This window comes from Microplitis demolitor, chromosome 7 (genome assembly GCF_026212275.2).
Source record: "Microplitis demolitor isolate Queensland-Clemson2020A chromosome 7, iyMicDemo2.1a, whole genome shotgun sequence".
Lineage (NCBI taxonomy): Eukaryota > Metazoa > Arthropoda > Insecta > Hymenoptera > Braconidae > Microplitis > Microplitis demolitor.
The window spans coordinates 16,087,523-16,108,642 of NC_068551.1; the positions used below are offsets into that span (position 1 = coordinate 16,087,523).

The 21,120-nt window shown below is 28.3% G+C and overlaps 2 protein-coding genes and 1 long non-coding RNA gene across 5 annotated transcripts in view; all 3 read right to left on the reverse strand.

Annotated features, from left to right (window-relative positions):
• Window positions 1–2,543: 2,543 nt before the first annotated feature.
• LOC103571410 (uncharacterized) lies at window positions 2,544–5,013 on the reverse strand. Its single transcript, XR_549048.2, has 5 exons — window positions 4,818–5,013; window positions 3,921–4,026; window positions 3,820–3,846; window positions 3,605–3,733; window positions 2,544–2,638 (listed from the first exon to the last, which is right to left on the reverse strand). It is a non-coding gene; the product is annotated as an uncharacterized LOC103571410 (long non-coding RNA).
• A 3,567-nt stretch (window positions 5,014–8,580) lies between these two features.
• On the reverse strand, window positions 8,581–16,777 carry LOC103571409 (solute carrier family 35 member F2-like). The gene is made up of 8 exons (XM_008549568.2): window positions 16,659–16,777; window positions 15,485–15,600; window positions 12,527–12,720; window positions 12,188–12,350; window positions 10,798–10,954; window positions 10,501–10,717; window positions 10,152–10,282; window positions 8,581–9,996 (listed from the first exon to the last, which is right to left on the reverse strand). Exons 1-8 carry the CDS (start codon window positions 16,775–16,777, stop codon window positions 9,774–9,776), a joined length of 1,320 nt encoding a protein of 439 aa, XP_008547790.1. The 3' UTR covers window positions 8,581–9,773.
• Window positions 16,778–18,248: 1,471 nt separating this feature from the next.
• The window catches only part of LOC103571418 (ryanodine receptor), a 64,582-nt gene continuing 61,710 nt past the window's right edge, over window positions 18,249–21,120 (reverse strand). For all 3 annotated transcript variants that reach the window (XM_053740734.1, XM_014439916.2, XM_053740733.1), the window contains 5 exons: window positions 20,436–20,496; window positions 20,075–20,353; window positions 19,845–20,001; window positions 18,680–18,845; window positions 18,249–18,500 (listed from right to left, as the gene is read on the reverse strand). In XM_053740734.1, the coding sequence (XP_053596709.1) occupies window positions 18,338–18,500; window positions 18,680–18,845; window positions 19,845–20,001; window positions 20,075–20,353; window positions 20,436–20,496 (826 nt within the window). In that variant the 3' untranslated portion in view covers window positions 18,249–18,337. The remainder of the gene's footprint in view (window positions 18,501–18,679; window positions 18,846–19,844; window positions 20,002–20,074; window positions 20,354–20,435; window positions 20,497–21,120) is intronic.

The following is a 21,120-nucleotide window of genomic DNA, read 5'->3' on the forward strand; positions in this document are numbered from 1 at the left end:
GTGGAAACACGGTGGAATCACGGTGGATCCAGGGTGGTTACAGGGTGGGTTCGTGTCATTTTATCACCGTGTATACACGGTGGTTACATAGTGTTTCCACGATGGTAACACAGTGTACCCACCCTGATTCCACGGTGTATTCACCGAGATTCCACAGTGTATCCACGGTGATTACGCGGTGTACGTGGAATCACGGTGAATACACCGTGTAATCACCGCGGAATCACGGTGAGAAAATGACAAAAAACCCATCGTGTAACCGCCGTGGATCCACCGTGTTTCCGGGGTGTTTCCAGGGTGAATCAAAACCGCGACGGCAACAATCACCGACAAACGGTTTCCTAGCAATTTAAATAAAAAAATTTAAAAAATATCGAAATAGAGGGGTTCAATGAAAAAAATTAAAGGTTAATTTTTATTCACTTTTTCATAATTGAGCAATTAACCCTTAAACAACTTTGATAGGTCAACATTGATCGACGAACGACCAACAAACGATATTAATTGAAATAAATCGGATCGGTTTATATTGAGTTGGTTTATAATGAGGAGTTAAGTTGGAGCTCAAATATACAACTTCATTAAGCGATTTCTGATAATCAATTTGGAAGCAAGCTAGTGGCAACCAACTGTAGCAACTTGCTATCAAGTTGGCCGCAAATACTGTTCCAATGTATGCCAATAGCTGGCATTCCCTTAGTTGACAGGATTGACGAAAAGTTGCCTTCAATTTTCTCAGAAAGTTGGTGACAGGTTGCGGTAGTAGATTATCGTCAACTTTCTACGAACGTTGGTAACAACTATCAGTACTATTATATTGTTTTTAAAAAATAATACTATAAACAGTATACCCTCACGTGTTATATATCACGACTACGCATTACTTTGAGACGAACTTTTTGAGTTTAGTTTGGAAGTCGATTTCTAATAGTATACATTAAAACTATTCACAATCAACAGGACAAAAAGAAAACAAATCCTACCAAAAACAGATTCTCTGTATAACATCGCGCCAAGTACACGTTTAAAATTTTTTAAAAGTAAAAAAAAAAATTATTTTTTACAAAAAAAAAGTCAAATCGAAAAAATACTAAGTACCTAGTATGATGCAAAATCATAACAAACATTTTCATAAAATTTCAAAAAAAAATTGTATAACAAAATTTCAATGTACTTGGTGTGCTTACAAAAGAGTAAAAAAAAGCATGGTTGATTTTATAAGAAATTAATTTTGCTTGAGTACATGTAGTAACGCACACCAAGTACATTAAAATTTTGTAATACAATTTTTTTTTGAAATTTTATGAAAATGTTTGTTATGATTTTGCATCATACTAGGTACTTAGTATTTTTTCGATTTGACTTTTTTTTTGTAAAAAATAATTTTTTTTTTTACTTTTAAAAAATTTTAAACGTGTACTTGGCGCGATGTTCTACAGAGAATCTGTTTTTGGTAGGATTTCGTATTGTCTAAAAAATTTCGGCCAGATTTCAAATCCGGGTTTTTTTAACCGGATTATATTATTGTTGCTAGTATAGCAAGTATTATTTATAGATTTTTTCGATCATAATACGTCAAGATAAAACCAATTATTATTTTTTTGAATGATTTTTCAATCCGTTATTTTAAGAAAATCAGACTCATTTGAAAAAAAAAAAATTAATAAATAGCGTATTTATATTATAAAAACAATAAAACGCAACTGTCTGTAATTTATTATTCAGGCCAATACCTCAACAATTATGATTCCAAGAACAAAAGTAATCAAAATTACAACTATATCACGAATTCGAATAATTTTGACAACTTTTACCTCAACTTCGATATCTCCGTACTAAACCCCAATCGATCTATTTAATGCTATCAATCAAAATAATATTTTGGCTTTCTCTACAACCTCTAAAAAAGAATCCGCAGAATGCAACGTCTTCTCTATGTCAGCCGATCGAGAAATCGCTCAATCCGGCCGTCACTGTGCTGCGATAAGCTGTTACGCAGCCTCCAAAAAAGAAGGACGCATGACTCTTCTGAATTATCAGACTGTACACTTGACAACATTGGATGCTGGAGAAGTGTTCATCGCTGGTCGCTATCATAGTTTAGCGCCAATAATACTGGAAGTAGATCTGGACCGTCTTTAGATCCAATATGTAGTCGCGAAACCAAGACTCTATCCGGTTAGATAATTCCTCTTCACACGTTGATGAAGCACGGTAGTCTTGAAGTAATCGACTGTAATAATCACGTCACGGCGGTGTCAAATAATTAACACAAAACATTCAACCATTGAATTTTTATACACAAGAACACAAAATTTTCAACTGTGTAATAATATTTTTAAAAATATAAAAAAAATAAATAATTATGTCACTGATTTTTTATTACTTCAATATATATGTACATGCACATATAGAAAATTTGAAAAATGATTAACAATCACTTTAAAATAGTATTGAAAGGAAAACTTTATTGAGTGAAAATTTATTTACTATTACAGCATTGTTCCTTTTCCAGCAAAAAAAATTTCAATCTTTAAAAATTTATTTTAAATAGGTGAAATGATTTGACTTAAGTCGACAGATGATATTATCATTGTTGTCCTTGAACAGTGAATGAAAATGGCATTCCCATTTTTTGCTTTAACAAAGAAAAATTTATAAATTAGCAAGACTTGAATAAATAATTAAATGTAAATTATAATAAATTTCGTAGTGATGTTTACTCGTGCATTCAGGTAGTGACTGTTGTGTGCTAGTATTATATTAAATGAATTATTAATTATAATAACATACGAAAAATCGTTAATCTTTTAGAATCAGCACCAAAGATCTTACGTCTCTATATCGATTATAATGAACATTTTTTCTACGTTTATTATTGTTATCATAGTTCAAAGATTAAAAATAATATGTTCAGCCTTGCGTAAAAAATCCGATAGATTCTTATAGCTATATGTATAAGACCGAACTATCTATATTATTAGCTTAATTAATTAAATTCATTAATTTACTAAATTTTTTACTCACTATATATATATATATATATTTATAAATATTATTATTATACTATACTTTGTAATACTTTTGTATATTGCGGCCCTTAGGGAATCTCGATTCCAGGGTCGAAAAATTATTAATAAATAAATAAATAAATAAGAACTTATATTTAATTATAGCGTTTTTTATAGAATTTATTCAATTTTATAAATTCTCTAGAGGAATTTATGAGAATCTATGAAATTTTATGGGATTTTCTTAACAGGGAGGTTTTCAATACATTTTCAATGGATTTTCCATAAATTTTTTATGGATTTTCTGTAAATTTTCAATGGATTTTTTTAGACAATGACAATGTCCTGGTTTTTTTAGATTTTTTATGAATTTTCTAATTTATCTCGTAATTAAATATATAGAGTAGTGATTTAAAATATATTAAATCAAACTTTAGACCGTCCAAAACAGATTGTATTTTAATGTAAAATATTATGAGATTAACTTTAGACATTGACGACGTATTTTTTGGGAATGAGTTACATAAAAAAAAGAATTAATTTGAAATTTACTGGAATAAAAAATATGTGTTTGGATATTTTTCTATACTTACTCTGAGACCACCTGTCCAAAGATAAATCTGTTATAAAAATAAAATAAATGAAGTTTATTGGAATGAAAAATCTTTTTTCAAATGTTTTCTTATATGTGATGAACCGGGTATTCTTATGGTCACCGGAAACTATAATAAAAATGAAATTGATAAATTAATTTACAATTTATCGGGAGACAAAATGTTGTTTTAAATATTTCTTTATATTTACTTACTACATATTCATTTAGTGATGTTTCTTTCTGTAATAGCAATATAATATTTAAAGTCAATAAATAATTTAAGTTTATTATAAAAAAAAATTTTTTGGACTTACGCCGCCGACAATAGCTTCGACATTTGCGACGGTTGACAAGAGTATAAACAATAAAATAAAAAACGTCAACTTAAATATCATTTTGTAAGGAATTATTGGTAATCATCTGAAATTTAAATTTATCAAGATGTAAAATTTGTATATTAAAAAAAATTACGAAATGGTATCGGGCTAAATATGAAAATTATAATTTATTGTGCTTATAGGTATATCGATAACGATCGTCGTATAAGACGTGAGTTTTGACGATTTACTCTGTAGTTTGTGTCACATCGCTGGTATATGACTGCTTATAGAAACTATAAAGTTAATGTAACCATTACTAATATGCTGCATAGGAATATTTACTTGACATTTTTCTCCGTCTACAGTGCATGCAACCAAAAAATAATTTTTTAGCACGATTGAAGTCACAATTTGTATGATTATTATAGTTATCGTTATATAGTTGCCTCCACCAAGAGAGTATTTGTCCGAACTTTAACCCGTTGTGTCCCCTGATTAAGAGAAACAATTCAAAACGATTTCCAATATTAAATGCCCATAAGAAGAGCGATTAAAAAGTATTAAAATTTTTTTTTTCTAATCGAATTTAAGCATGGAACACACTTAATGTGTATTAAAATAATACACTTGTAATACTTTTTGGTTTTAGAGTGTGAAGAGACGTTATTTTGTTGTCACCAATCAAAAACTATCAAATGTATCCACATAAAAATTCATACCAACATATTTAGCATATTCCAGAGATGATTTTCATTTAAATTCTATTATCAGTATCCTATAATTTGTTAGCTTTATTTTTTAAGCTTATAAAATATAAAATTTTATCATTAAATTTACTATTGGAAATGAGAAAGAGACTACAAAACGCGAAAATATGTATAATGTACTTACGTGAGAAAACAATTCAATTGCTGAGAATTTAAGTTCGCTTGTGAGTGCCAAGGTATGAAAATACCCGGTTTATATACCTAGTTATATCAGTGATTTTGTTATGAAAATAATCCGTTTGATCCGACAGTCAGTAAACTTAATGATGAACGAATATTTATAAATCGATAAAAATTCAAACATGTAATGAAAATAACAAGCCATGCATGCACTTATTTCGAAATCATGTCTTCTGCTTCAGCAAGTATTCTTTATTAATTCACCTGTGTTAATAAGCTTAAGAAATATTGATTATTTCATGTAATTCATGCCCGAAGAACACGTCGCTCAAGGCCTAAATTCCATCTCATAAAATTTCATATTAAAATACGATCTTTCTTGATTGGTCAAAAGTGTATTTAATGTATTTTAAATCACTACTTTATATATTAAATCACGAGATTTCAGTAAAACGGCGGAGTATATCCCTGCTCAATGATTTAAGCCAATAACTAATCTGTCACTTCTTTCTTTTATGTCATCACTTTGAATTTAGCTACCTTGGCTATGTTCTATTGGATTTAAAATGGTCCGAATGGTGTTGAACTGATCCGTTCATGTATGGGCAACCAACAGTGTCTATTTCATTCTATTTGGGATATGCACGCGAGGAAGCGAGATAGAGACTGATGTTTACACATTCGTAAGCAGATCATCTTATCTTTGATTTAAGCCTAATCCCGCTCATAAAGACGCGTTTTCATTTGTTTCTCTATTCGCACTCAACTGGATGAACGGTAAGGTATTTGCGGGTAATAAGGCCTGTCGGGTAATAAGGCCTAAGTGACATAAATGATATTTAAAATAACCGCCTCCGCTAAAGGCTACTCTAGTAAAAGGGTCTTACATAGAGATGTTACGACAAATTTATAGAGTCCTGATACCACTTTCCAGGTCTTCTATATTTCATCATCCATCATATGCTGTCGTAGCACAGAAGAAATTATAAAAAACAATCTAGTCTTCTGATTCTTAAAAAGTATTGTTGCTAAATTTAAGTGATGATTCATCTCTAATAGCAATTTCATTAAGTATAGTTAAACTATTCCAGTATGTTTAAACCGTAGGCCTTATTACCCTACCGTAGTAAAATAAGGCCTGTTCGTATGGTTTTTGTAAAAGTATAATTTTTTGCTTGTTTATGGTAAAAATTACCATTACTTCATTACATTTTATGGCTAATGTATTGAAATAAAGATTAATGATACATTTCGATAATTAAATGCCATATTTTCGATTCTATTCCAAATCTCCCTTAGCTAGGTCTTATTACCCACCGGTATCTTTTTATCTTTGTTGCACTTAGACAGTAAATTAAATAAATTTTAGCCTCAAAATTTGAAATTCGAGTTATAAAACTGACATGGAGATTTTCTTGAAATTTATTTAACACTTTTCGTTCAACTCCCAATTGATATAAATTGTAAGTAATTATTATTTAATCTATATCTCGGCGAAATTGTGACTACTTTGTCCTTTTTTCAATTAATGTTTCAATTTTTTTTTTAAATTAATTAATAAAATTTTAATACGTTTATGACAGTTAAAAATCGTTGAAAATTTGTGAAAAGTGGAGGGGGGCAGTGGTCTAAGAATAGCCTTCATTAAAAAAAAAGGACAGCGTAGTTACAATTTCGCACAGATATAGATTTAAAAAATAATTATCTTACAATTTTTACCAATTAGGAGTCAAACATAATTTAAAATTTCGTATTATAAAATTGACATGAAAATTTTACTAAAATTTATTTATCAAATTTCGTTTTATTCCTAATTGATAATAATAGTAATATTTTGAATCCTGGAAAATTTATTATATTGGATAAATTTCTACGATATATTTACATATTATTGAGTTACATATCTCATAAAATTATTTATTCAAAAACGAAAAATATTTTAAATTACATTTTGAATAAATTTAGTTAAAGAATACATTAATTATATAATTATACACACTCCAGAAAAATTTTAAATTTGATATAATTTTTGAGCGATCTAAATAAAATTGATAAAAGATTACACGACTACATATATTTATACAGTTAATCTATTGTTTTTATATTTAATTACAATAGTGTATGAAAAACTTAAATTACATTTTAAATAAATAAAAAATAAAAATATATAAATAATATTTCTCAAAATCAACATGATAAAAAAAATATAATTACAATATAAAAAATATTTGGCACATTAAAAAATTTTATTTATAAATAATTGGTTTGATTTTTTTTTTAAATTTCAAACTCTGAGAGATCTTTACACAGCCTAAGCAAACTATAATTATTAATAATAATTATAATTAATTATCGATTTCGATCTTCAATTACAATAATTAAATTAATTAAATAAATAAATAAAAGAAAATATTTTGTGTGTGCGGCTTTTCGAGCTGTAGGTCTCATATGTGAGATTGTCACAATTTATAAATTATTGTACATATTCCCTTACAATTAAAAAAATTTATTCGTTATTTTTCTTTATTACTACTCTTTTCTCATTAAACTACAAAAGTTTATGCATGTTATTATCAATAAATAGTCATATAATTATATATAATAGTTTAAGAAATTTAAAGATCTCCGAAAGTTTTTTTTCTTTTCTTACAAAATTCAATCAAATTGAATAATTATATTATTATTCTAACTATTAAATATTAATAATTAATCATTATTATATTATCTATTTTGTTTTTATAATAATTCCTAATTAGTTTCCTATGTATAATAATACCCACATCATTCGTTTACGTATTCATCACAATTTAACGTTTAATATAACGCTAAATCATTTAGGAAGAATAATTATTATTATTAGCAACTATAATTATTATAATTCGTTAATTTAATTAACGATACTCATTAGTATCTACTGTAAATAATAAATTATTATTTTTTATATCGTGTTCCCTTAAAATAATTGTCGATACATTCATTACGAACGCTGTTAATTATTATTTTTTTATTCAAAGTATTTATTCTCATATATTTTTTGATTGATATTTAATTTTATTTAATTGTCATTATTATCTTTTATTTATTTGTGTTAAACTGAATATTACGCTCGTAATTAAGTACACTGTAAAAAATCGCGAGTGAATCCGGATTTTATTTCAATCCGAATTCACTCTTTCACTCGGAGTTTCGGAGTTTAAAAAAAAATCACTCCGCATGCGGAGTGAATAGGGATTTTTTTATGGGCGGAGTGTTTTCAGATTGACGCGGATTTTATTTCAATCTGTATTTATTCCGGTTTAGAGTTTTAATACTTAAATAAATTTATATTTAATAGAAACAGCTGTTAATTAGAAACATAATTATTTCAATAAATAATTGATTCAGATATTAATAATTATACTTGAAATATTATATTTTCAATTTATAAAATGTTTTAGGAACCCACTAAATTATAATTTCATATATATAATATATAGTGAAAATATTAAATCATTGAATAACTATAGTGACATATAGGTTTTTATGGGAATATTTTATATTTTGGTACAGTATGAAATGATATCTTGTGCACGGAAAAAAAAATATTGCGCTTATCGCTCACCAACGGAGAGCGACAGTTTTATCGTGATTAGTACTAAATTGTTACTTGATTTTCACGATATATATATATATATATATATATATATATATATATATATGAATGAAACACTAGATACTTATTATAATGATCCTACGGATTGTGAATATACTTAAATGTATAGTGATCGTCAATTAACGTATCCATATCATACCAAAACGGATCGTGATTATCGCGATCTACTTTTCAAGCGCCACCACTCATAACCAAATTATTAAATAAAAAATTGACATTAATTACTTATGTATATTCTATTACTTGATTATATTTCGCGATATTAAATAATAATTTTTTATTGCACTTATTAGTATTATTAATTCTAACTATAAATAAAATTGTAATGAAATTAAAATTAAAAATTCATCTACCCTCGCAGATTTGAATCACGGTGGAAACACCGTGGGTTTGTTCCATTTTATCACTGTGATTACGCGGTGTATCCACCGTGATTCTACGGTGGCTTTATCACCGTGTGTACACGGTGTTTCCACTGTGATTAGGCAGTGGATACACCGTGGAACCACGGTGGTGAAATCACACAAAGTCACTGTGGAATCACGGTAGATACTTCGCGTAATCACAGTGGAAACAAGATGTATATACGGTGGTAAAGCCACCGTGGAATCACGGTGGATACACCGCGTAGTCACAGTGGAAACAAGATGTATATACGGTGGTAAAGCCACGGTATTTCCACCGTGATTCAAATCTGCGAGGGTATTCTAACCTCAAATTTTAAATGGGCATTTGCCATTATTATAACAGAACGGATCGTTACAATAGCAAAACGATCTTATGATTTCGGGATCCGCCTGGATCGCGATAATAACGATTCGATAGACCAACACTTTCCGTGTTCAAAGTATAACCAACCGAGGAAAGTGAATATCACGATACCATTAAGTGGTAAGCACAATATTTTTTTTTCCGTATGGTATGGTTGATGTGTCAAATAACAGTTTGTGTCTCACTGGAATTATATTTGTCAAAGTTTTATTATCAGGTGTTTATAATTTTTTTAAATGGTTTCGCGTGAATATGTGGAAAGGGAGCTTATAATTATTTTCGTACTCGATATAAATGTCAAAATATCGAAGACGAAAGCTCACTATGTATTAGTAATTTTTTTTGTAATCAATATTTTCCGAAACTCCCCTTTGGAGTGAAATTCACTCCGAAGGGGAGTGAATAATTTAAAATCATCCACTCCGCAAATTTTTTATAGTGTACTTGTTATTAATGAATAATTATCATGAATTATGAATTTAATTATCGGTGAAGTGAAAAGTTAAAAATTAAATAAATACATTTAATTTAAATGTTTTACAAATTGGATTGGCTACCATAGAAAGATGTAAAGGCCGTATCGGAGCTAACACTTAATGGTAAACTAGTAGCATCCATCGTTTCTCGTTCGCTTCCAATAATTGATGGTACTTTAGTATCAATTGCTTCTAAAGGTCCACTAACTGCAGACATACCTGAACTTGTGGCCATTTCCACTTCTCCACCGTCTGGGTGTGACATTCGTCTTAAAATCACGTCACTTTAAATCAATTAATAATTTATTAATTATGATTAATCAGTTCAAAAATTCATTAATTGCTCAATATATAATTTTATTTACTGATTTGTAATTAATGATGATCAAAAATAAGTAGAAGCCTTTTTATAGAAAAGAAATTTTTTTTTTTTTTTTACCTATAATCTGGTGCTGGTGTTTCTATTTGTTGTTGTCTGCGTGAATTTGATGACATTGGTGTCCTTTTTATTGCGTAAATAAATATGCCGGTCATTGTTAATGTATACGAGAGAAAATATAACGTGTGGAACTGTAATAAAATATATAAATACATTTTTTAAATTAAATTTTGTAATAAAATCTTATTCAAATATGAAAATATTAAAATTAAAAAAATTAAATTTTTAATTTTTTTCATCTTTCGCTCATAATTGAAAATTGTAAAAAAAAAAAAGAGTTCGTCATTAGATTTTGTTCGATTTTATAAAACTTTATTTAATTCCCAACAAATGTAAATATGTATTTTACCTTATATTGGTGTGTCAGCATACCCAAGAGTACATTAAAGAAATCAGCAGTAAGAAGGAATAGTTGTAACGCAGTTGCACCAGATTCAAATAGAATCACTGGTACAAGTGAAAAAAATACGAATTGCGTTATACAATAAAATACTAATGCTGTTATTACAACTGGCGTTGCGGTACTCCATGACGCTGATTCTATTTGCAATCTCTCTAACACAGCACTAAAATAATTAAACCAATTAATTATTCGAAAATATATACTGATCAATGAAATATTTTTATTTGAATTAAAATTGTTTACATTTGAATGCAGCTCAAAATAGTTCCAAAAAATCCAATCATTCCCAAATATTCAATAATATCAACCGTTTTGACAGCTAATTCCTGAAGGACAGTTGTCACTGAGAATAGTACAGCACCTCCGAGACATAACATGTCACCTACTAATTGATTTTTACCTGTATGAAAATTATAAATCCAAAATTATTCAAAGTCAGTATTTGGCCTTGTGAAAAAAAAAGTTCATAATTAATTCCTGAGGGATTCTTACATATAAATATTCAGTTGATAAGATGATTATGTGAACTTCAAATTGGATTTCTGATGAATATTTTATGAAAGTAATTGTAATAACATTTGAAAAATAATTAAAAATACTGATAAGTAGTAAGTGTACTGGTAGGAAGGGACCATTGGACAAAGCTCGGACTAAGCTTCGTTCAATGAAACCATTGAACGAAGCCTCAGCCTGGACGGGCCAATGGTCAGCTGTCAATGGTCACCTGCTGAATCTTGGCAAGTGACAATAGGGCTCAGGCTCTGCCTATAAGCAGCTTTGGGGTTTCCTACTTGGGTGACTACATAATCTTGTGAAATTAAATTAGTATATAAATTTCAAATTTTTCATGCTCTCATATTTCTGATTGATAAAAAAAAAAATTTTTTTATTTTTTTAATTTATAGAAGTATAAAACTATATAAAAAATAACTAATACGTGATTGATGAAAATTTTTCCATGAATCCGGCGTGGAGAAAAACAATAGAAAATAATAAATAGTACATTTTGTAGCTAGGGATGAAATAAGACGATTTCAGCTAAAGGCGAAGTTGGACTGTCCAAGCCGAAGACAAGAGCTGACATCACCCGAAGTCTGAAATCATGTTTTTTCCCGTGCCACGCATTATATTTTTAATATTAGCTGCATTGATACTGAAAATTTTAATATCTGGAGTCAGGCGAAATAGGGTAGTTTTTGATTGATAGTGTGGCAAAAAAATAATGATATATTTCAAATATGGCAATTTAATTAATTAAACAAGCAGATCAATGGCCTTTTTTATTGGTGCTCATATTATTTTTTTAATTTTTCAGACACAATAAATGAATACGATTCTGGCAGGCATGAAATCAGAAACTCATGTATCGAGCAGAAATTAATGAGTTTCTTCCCTAGAGAAGAAACTCATTAGTTTCCACCCGCTAAATCTCATTGGTCTGAAATCGGCTTGTTTCTACTGATAAAACAAGCATTAAAACTTGCAGTCTAAATCATAGTTTACATCATTATAAAATTTTAATCAGAATTTCATATTGAAGTTCACAACCGTCTTATGGTTTTAATAATAATGTGCAAAAATTCCTAAAGAACTCAATATGCACTTTTTTTAATTCAAATAAATACCAATTTACCATTTATTCCAAGATCTTTATTGTCGTCAATACCAGCCCAAACAAGGCATCCAACGCCCATTAAACAAACGGAAATTCCGACGATATGAACAATGCGATATCGAACACCAAGAACGAGACATGAAAGTGCTAGAGCTACTGGAATAGCTACGCAGTCAAGTAGCTTTAACAAATAACGTAATATATGTAGTTTCAAAGTTAAATATTTAAATGATTTCTAGTTTTCAAAGTTTACTTTTTAAAGTAATATACATATAAGTATAACACAAAGTTAAGTAATTAAACAGCAATAAATATGAATGACAATTATAAAAAGTTGATTTAAAGTTTAAAGTGTACCTGGATACTTGCCAAACTTGTAAATTGGTGAGAGGAAGTTATAAGAGTGTTAGCCTCGACGTCAATAAATGCAAGTAATAAATACCTCCAGCCTCGGGCTCTTAAAACAGAAATTAATCCATTCCCGGCACCTCGACAAGACATCCACGTCGTGTATACCAGGCACAACATTACATAATGTGGGAGATTTTGTCCTTTTAAATTTTAAAACACATAAAAATAAAAAGTTTGTTCATTAAAGGTAAAAGACCCTAAACCCGATCAGTACCATTAGTCGCTCACTTTGGTGACACGACGAATTATCACGCCCTATCAAAAAAATTTATATGGGAATCCAGCCGAGATTCCTATGTGGGTTCCCACATGGCGTTTTCGGATCGATCCCCGTATGGTTTTTTAAAGGAATACAGCATAGATCCCGATATAGATTCTCACAGGGGTTCCTACGGGAATCCTCATTATGCCAAATCCATATGGTAATCTAGCATGAATTCCCACGTGGATTTTTACCTTGATTTCCCATAGGAATCTGCACTATGTCAACATCCACATGGAAATCTTGTATGGATTAGGAATCATGAAAATTAACTAAAAGCGTCAGGTTATTGATACAAATACCATAAAAAGCGTATGTGGTTTCATAAACTTTCCTGGAGTACAACACCTTTAGAGTTATATGGGACAAGTGTATGCAGTGAGTAAGTGTGCGAAAACCCATGCATTTCATTCCGAAATGAATGGGTATGCGCACACTTGCCCCGCATGACTCTATAAGATTTCTAATTTAGTGTTTTATTAAAACTATTTGTAATTTCTATAAATCTGTAATATTTCTTGAGATAATTAATAAATCAATAATTTATTACAAATATTGATATAAAGAGCATCAATTAATTAACTTTTTGTTAACAAGTATTCTGCCAATAGAATATTAATTTGTTCTTTTATTCATATACGCGTATCAATAGACGATAGACATAGAAATCCAGATACCCTAGATTCCATAGAAATTACTTCTATAGTAACCCAGATTCCTATATGAATTTCTCACAAAGAAATCCATATATTTAAGTTCCTATATGGGAATCCAGATACCCACAATTCCCTATGTGACTTTCCTACGTGGGAATTCAGGTACCCAGTTTCCCATGTAAAGTTTCTGCATGAGAACCCAGATACCTATGGTTTCCTACATGGATTCTCATATAAATTCATATAATCCTACATTAATTACTATGGAATTTTACATAAATTTAAACTTTCCTACATGGATCCCTATCATTTCCTGTGCAATCCCGCATACATTTTTGATAGGGCAGTCATAATTCACTCAAAAAAATATCAATACCAAAATATGACATAAAAAAATATCATGTAAAAAAATAACTTACGTCTAATCATCATCTATTAGAATATCATGCGCCCAAATTTCACAGCGTAAAAAAAAATCATAAAAATTGTGTATATACAGATATTCAATGACTAGTATATTTTATGGTAATAAATATAATATTTTTTGTGACAGATGAAATCTACGATATTTAGCGCCTATAGCCGACAGCTAAAAATATTAAATAAGATACAGCTGGTCAAAAATATACCTAATTGTTCTAAAAGTGACGTCATTATCGGATCAAAAAATATTTTTTGGTTACATGTGCGATAGCAAACGACCAAAAAATATCGAAGTAACTTAACGAGCCATCTTGTGACAAAATTTATCATCATTTAAATTCGTCCACTTACCGACTTCTCTCTAATTTTCAACAAATACTTGAAACAATCTTACCAAATAAATAAACGCGGATTTATAACCTGCCATTTATAGGCACTAAATGTAGTAAATTTTAAATATCTGTCACAAAAACTAATGTATTTATCTAGTACAATCGAGTCTAAGACACTTGTGTGTTGATACCCTCGCCTTCGGCTCGGGCACCAATCTTCACACTCGTGTCTTAACACGATCGCACTCGATAGATAAACTACTATTTTCATTTGGTATTGAAAAATTGTGATCTTTTAGCAAGTGATAATTTATTATATATGGTATTTTTTATGTGATGTTTGGACTGCCAAGTTTTGTTTCGTGATATTATGACTGTGATATTTAAACATGTAACCGTCACTCCAACTGATTAATGTGTTTTTATAGAAAAAAATTTCAGGTATAAAAATTATCATTGATAAATAATTATTTGTGAATCTAAATATCGTAGAATATGACGTATCGAAGTATTCTATAATTTATTATAAATTTAAAAAAGTAACTATTTTCAAAGTCGCACTCAGCCTGTTATTTTTTACTTTAACGTTTGTTCGTTAGATTAAATTTAGGTTACAATAAATTCTTTAATATTTGTTGTAATTATATAATATCAAATATATTATTTAAATTTGTGACAATTGAATGAAGTAATCTATTTTATTTTATAAATTACTTTTCAAATCCATAAACTTATCATAGTTCAATTGATATTGTTTTTAAGTGAGTATAGAGCCATGTGTTGATCAAGTAATGACTCTGATTAAGGGAAACGATTCGAAACGATTTGCATTGTTAAATGCCCATAAGAAATGTGATTTAAAAGCATTAAAAAGTAGTTAAAAGTTTTGTTTTCTGATCGTTTCTTTTAATAAGGGGATATGATCACAACTTTTAGTGAGCGACTATGGATACACTCAACGACTTTATTCAAAAAATGAATAACAATTAATCATCAACATTCTTAAAATAAAATATATATTCTAATATTTAAAACTACAAAAAATAACTATAAAAAAAAATGATTATTCATTTCATTCACCAATTTATATTGAGGGGTTTAATCTCACTCCGATGATAAGTGAGCAGGTAATGGGTCTTTCACCTTATTTATAAATTTACATTCAATTAATTCAAAAGTTTTTTTGTATTTATGAACAGATGAATGCTATTTTATACTTATGTTTTTTTACCTGTTGGTATACTGAGCTTCGGTAAAGATACAGTGTTTATATGATGATTTAATTGTGTCATCCAGTAAAGAACTATTGATAAAAATTGTCCAAGTATTATTGTTCTCCATACTGACCTATAAATATTGCAAGAAAAAAAAATTTTTTTTTAAATTATTTTAAATTAAACAAATTTATTTTTACTTCATTAAAAAGGAACTGAAAAATTTTTAATTAAATAAAACTCTTTTAAAAAGTACTCAGAGAAATTATAAAATGTTTTTCAAGATAAAACACTTGAATTTTTTTTTTTTTCTTAATATTTCAAAGCAAAACACGGATATTAAATTATTTATTTTTTTCAAGTGTTGAAAATTTTTATGGAGGATGAAGAAATTGTCTTGACGTCATTTGAAATTCATGGATAAAAGCAAAGAAACATATATTAAAAATTGAAATTTTTCCAACATATGAATCAAATTTCGATACATAGATATTTATATTTTTATTTAATCATAAAAATTTTCTATCAGAACTTGGAATAAATCAATAATACCTAGTATTGAAAATTTTGAATAATTATTTATTGTGAAAATAATTAATTTTTTATTAATAATATAAAATAAAACTTGAATATTAAGAAATTTTTTCACTGAAATTGAATTTAAAACTTAGAGACAATGAATTTTTTAATATGACAAATATTTAAAGAGTCTTGAATATTTTTATAATGATCTAAATGAAAATAAAAAGAGAAAATATTTAACTTGAGCAAATATAACAAAAGACATCAAGTACAATAGAGAATAAAAATGTGAGCAAACTCCGTGACAAAAAAATGCAAATAAAAATTGAATAAAGTAGACTTTAAAAACTCTCATAGATCTTGAGCCAGCTGAAACATAGCACTGTGAAACAACGTAGTATGTACATAGTAATAGTACATAGTACATATAACATTCTACGTTTTGCACTATATATATTTAAGCCGGTAAAACGAGAACATTAAAGAGGAACATAGCTAGTAGTAAACACCCGCCACTTTAACCCGGGAACCACCCTTGCAATGCCGGAACCACATATTCTCATCACCATAAAATAATACCAAAAAAATAAAACATACATATAATTATATAAAACACTTTAAATAATGTTATAGTTATAATAAATAATAATTATCAATGTAATCACTCACCACTGACTCAATTCCGATATGTAATTTTCAATTTTATCACAAATACCATTTCTAGGCTGCATATTTATGTTTTTATGACAATTACGAGCACCCGATGACACTCCCATGCAAGGGTGCATTTTCACCCTGTCTCGTACAACACCGGCGTCCGTAACTTACGCCTGCGCGACCCCATTTTTTCCCTTACTTCACAACCCTACTACTATTACTACTTCCTATATCATCCCCTTATTTCGTTACTTCTACTGCCACTGCTACTGCAACTGCTGTCGTTGATGTTGATGCTGATACTTTTTCTCTTATATCTTTTTACTTTATTCTATCACTCTTTCTCCATCACACTTAAACTCTACACTATAACCCACAAATAAAATACATATATATATATATATATATATATATATATATATATATATATATATATATATAGTATGTAGTTTTAAATTTAAAACTATCGCCGCAAAACTGCAACCACTTTCTTGTGAAAAATTCCACTTTACTCTACCTGACATTTCTCATTGATTATATGACATTTTAAATTTTTAAAATAACTCTTACATTTACTGCAATCTATTCATCGTTCCTCAAACAAATCTCCTAAGAAATAAAAATAAAAATAAGAAACATGTATATATTTATATAGAATGATATTTTATTTTTATTCGGATAGCCCTGCCGAAGATTTATCATTTATTATTATTATTTGTTTTTATTTACAATATATTGACAATCTCAAATATATTATAATATATTTATATATTTACTTATATATCTGTTTATTTATTTAGTAATTAAAGATGATTTTTAATGAGTTCAGTCGTGGATAACAATCAAAAACAACATAATAAATTATTTAATAGGATAGACACACTTCCATTCATGTAACTGTTTATAAATATTTTTTTTTTTTTTTTTTTTTTTTTTTTAAAACGCACATTAAATATTACAAATTTAATTAATTGTTATTAAGTTTGTGTGTAATAATTTTATGTCGCACTTGAGAATAAGTTTTGTAGAAAATAATGCGATATTTTAATTATTTTATTTAAAATTATTAATTTGTGCAATTTTTTTTTTGTTTTTATTTTTTTTTTATTAATATCTAGAGTAAACTAGATCTAATAATTTACTATTAACTTGATAATTAAGCTATTATAAAGTTGAAAAAATAGGTAAAATTTAATTGCAATAGTTTTGGAATTATTAATAACATTTTAATTCCATTGGCTATGAAAAATTAGTTAAAATTTTACTAAAATTTTTTTTTTTACTTATTTAATAATTTTGTTTTAGGTATTTATCGATATCAGTAATATATTATTATTATCTAATATAATTAAAAGTTAATTTTTTAAAAATTTAAAAAGCCACAATTTTAAGCACTTTATTATCACGTATGTATTCGCATTGAATAGTTACTATTTGTGATGATAAAAAAAAAATTAATAATGATCACTCATTATTTTTATTGTTAGTGTTGACTATTATCGTTAAAAATTTTGATTCAGTGCGACAGTCGAGTTTGCGGTAAACTCAAAGCCCGCTACAATATGAGATTGTCATTTACTTTATAATTTTGTTTTGCTTTTGTCAGATGTCTTTATATTTAGTCGTCTGTATGATAAATTTGATATTTATAAATAAAAAAAAAAAAATAAAATAAAATAAAACACTTATAATTATTTTTTCTTGACTTCTTCTTCGCCCGCTTCGTTTTGTTTTCTGAAACAGTCACCCACTGGGAAAAAGTCCCACATTCTTTGTTGATACATATTCCATACATAAGTCTCTTGACCAGTGTATTCCGTGTCCGGTTTATTAATAAGATGCATGAGGAAGAACCTTTACATAGTAATTTAAAAATATTAGTAGTATTTCTAAATTCAATAATTAATTAAAAGTGTATTTTAGTAAACCGAAAAATAACAAACTGTAAATTATCCATTAATCGGATATTGATTTTTCGGTCCACTGGACTCATACATTTTCTTATATAAATAATAAAACAAATATATATTTACATGTAATTAGCTAAATTGTGTTCTTGTTGAACGTGTGTATCAAATCCATGTGGTACTGTATCAAAATATTCTTTACCCAATCCGCATATAAAACAATTACTTTCCATATTTGTTTTAACATTTTCCAATTGATCACGAAGCTCTCCGAATGCATCAATAATCAAACCTACAATTATTCATCATTTAATTAAATTAAAATAAACAATTGATACAAATAAATAAACATACAGCAGTCGACGCTCGTTATAAGCAATCCCTTTATAAGCAATCACCCCCTACCGTGCTATTCATTACGACTTCCCCGAAGTTCCCCCACTTTTTCAGACGTTCAAATTTCATGTGTTGACGATCGTTATAAGCGTCGCTCGCTTTTTGTTCAAAGAAAATTTTAAAAAATTATATTTTTTTATGAATATATGGTTTTTTAATTACATAACATTTACATGTTTTAACTTTGATTTGTACAGAAAATATAACTGATCATTGGTTTTTTTTAACACAACTTCAATCGTTGCTCATCGAAACCATAGAATTTTATTCAAAGAGGCATGGAAAAAATTATGTGGTTCTTCTAACCACAATATTGTAGTAAAACATTATAGTAGCAACTACATAAATAGTAGTGACGTTACTACACATGTGGTTGAGCTTATTCCAAGTTGGGGTTGGAATTTCTTTACTTCAACTTGTAGTAACCTCAATTACAGCTGCTGTTATAGCAACTACAATTTTTTTTTATGGACCTAAATTTCGCTGAGACCGTAGAATTTTATTGGAAGAGGTCGAAAGTTAACCGAAAACATGCCTAAATTTTATTATTCTTAATATACAGGCCGCAAATTGAGTCAGCCTGTTTTTAGTTTTTTTAGGCCTCATTATTAGTAATTTCTCGTCGTAGCTAATTTTCAGCCTTATGTTCACTACTTGGGCTTTTTTTCAGCCGAGAAAAAGTTTTATTGTTGTTATGGCTTGAAATTTTTTTACCCAGGGAGTGACTCGCAACAATTCCTATTCGTACCACATATACATAAAATGTGCGCCGAAAAGTAAAATGAAAGAGGAACCTAAATCTTGGATTCTTCAAGGAATTTTTTCCCCTACAACCTCTGATGGTGGCTTATAATGAGCTTGAACGGACTGTATATTTAAAGTAAATAAATTTTACCTTGAATAATAGCCAGAAGAATAACAATTACAAAGAAGAAAAATGTAATATCAAACATAATTCGCCAAACTTCGTAGTCATCTCCATCAGGTTCGCCAATTTCATCACCAATACCACCTCCAGCTCTTACTCCTTTATAAAGATGAAATACGAAACACTGTAGAAGAAAAAAAAATATGAGTGAACATACTTTTTATGTAAATTTTTTAAATAATTAAGAAACAACAAACCGTCAGCATATCATGACATTTTTTATCAACTTCATCATCCTCTTCTTGTATATAAAATTTACGGAAGAAATTGAAGGCAATAACTGTGTAAATGTACACAATAATTGTGAGCAGCATAACAGTTAATACTAATTGTTTTCCATTGTGTGTAACAGACTCCAAAATAGTTCTCAAGGTTTTAAATCCAACTGCGACATCCAGTAAGTGAGCAGCGAAAAAGAAATTGTTGTAATTGCCGAGAATTGAGAATGTAAAGTACCACAAACTGTACAAGAAAGACTGAAAATATATAAGTAAATTAATATCTAATTTGTTTATTTAATTGTTTTAGTAAAATAAATTATGATTATTTATTTTTTACTTGATCTGTTATTGTAACTCCTGCTTTCCATAATTGGTACCTCCAATCAATACTGAAAAAGCTAAAAATAAAATAATTAAATGTTACTAAATAAATAAGTAAATAAATTATTTAATTCTTGACAGTCTCATGAGATTCAGAAAATCCCCAGCTATTTTAAACTCTAAATTTCTATATCTAATTCGTCGAATTTTAAACTTCAAATATATCAATAGCAACTCAATTTTTTGAAAAAGTACTGAACACCTTTTTTGTAGAAAATTTAAAGCACTACAAAAAAGGTTTTTTACAATTTTTCAAATAACTCAATATTTACAAAGATATTTGCAAAAAACCAATCACATTTTTTTCTCGATCATTTTTAAATTTGTGATCGAAATTTTTAAATTTTATTCACTTGAATACCCAAGTAGCACACTTGCCTTTGTGACATCTATAAGATATCAGTTTTGAGGCTACTTTCTGACGTATCGATAAGGCAGCAATATGTTGACAAAACGATGAGAAATTTATGTTACCGGAAATATATCTACTTAAAAGATAACACAAGTGAAGACAAAAAGTAAATTAGAAATAGTGGTAAAATAAGTCATCTAAACGATTTTTTAATTGACATGTCTTTTTTGACAGGAAAAACAACACAAATTTTCTATGTCTCTTAGAACTAACATCCGCATGTCTTATT

Bases quoted from the DNA above. Each gene is read 5' to 3' on its own strand.
- LOC103571409 (XM_008549568.2), bottom strand. From the start codon at position 16,777: ATGCACCCTTGCATGGGAGTGTCATCGGGTGCTCGTAATTGTCATAAA. The intron at 10,955-12,187 runs GTAAATTGGTAT...ATTTTCATACAG, and splicing joins TAAAGATCTTGGAATAAATG to GTAAAAATCAATTAGTAGGT. The intron at 10,718-10,797 runs GTAAACAATTTT...TAATTATTTTAG, and splicing joins ATTTTGAGCTGCATTCAAAT to TGCTGTGTTAGAGAGATTGC.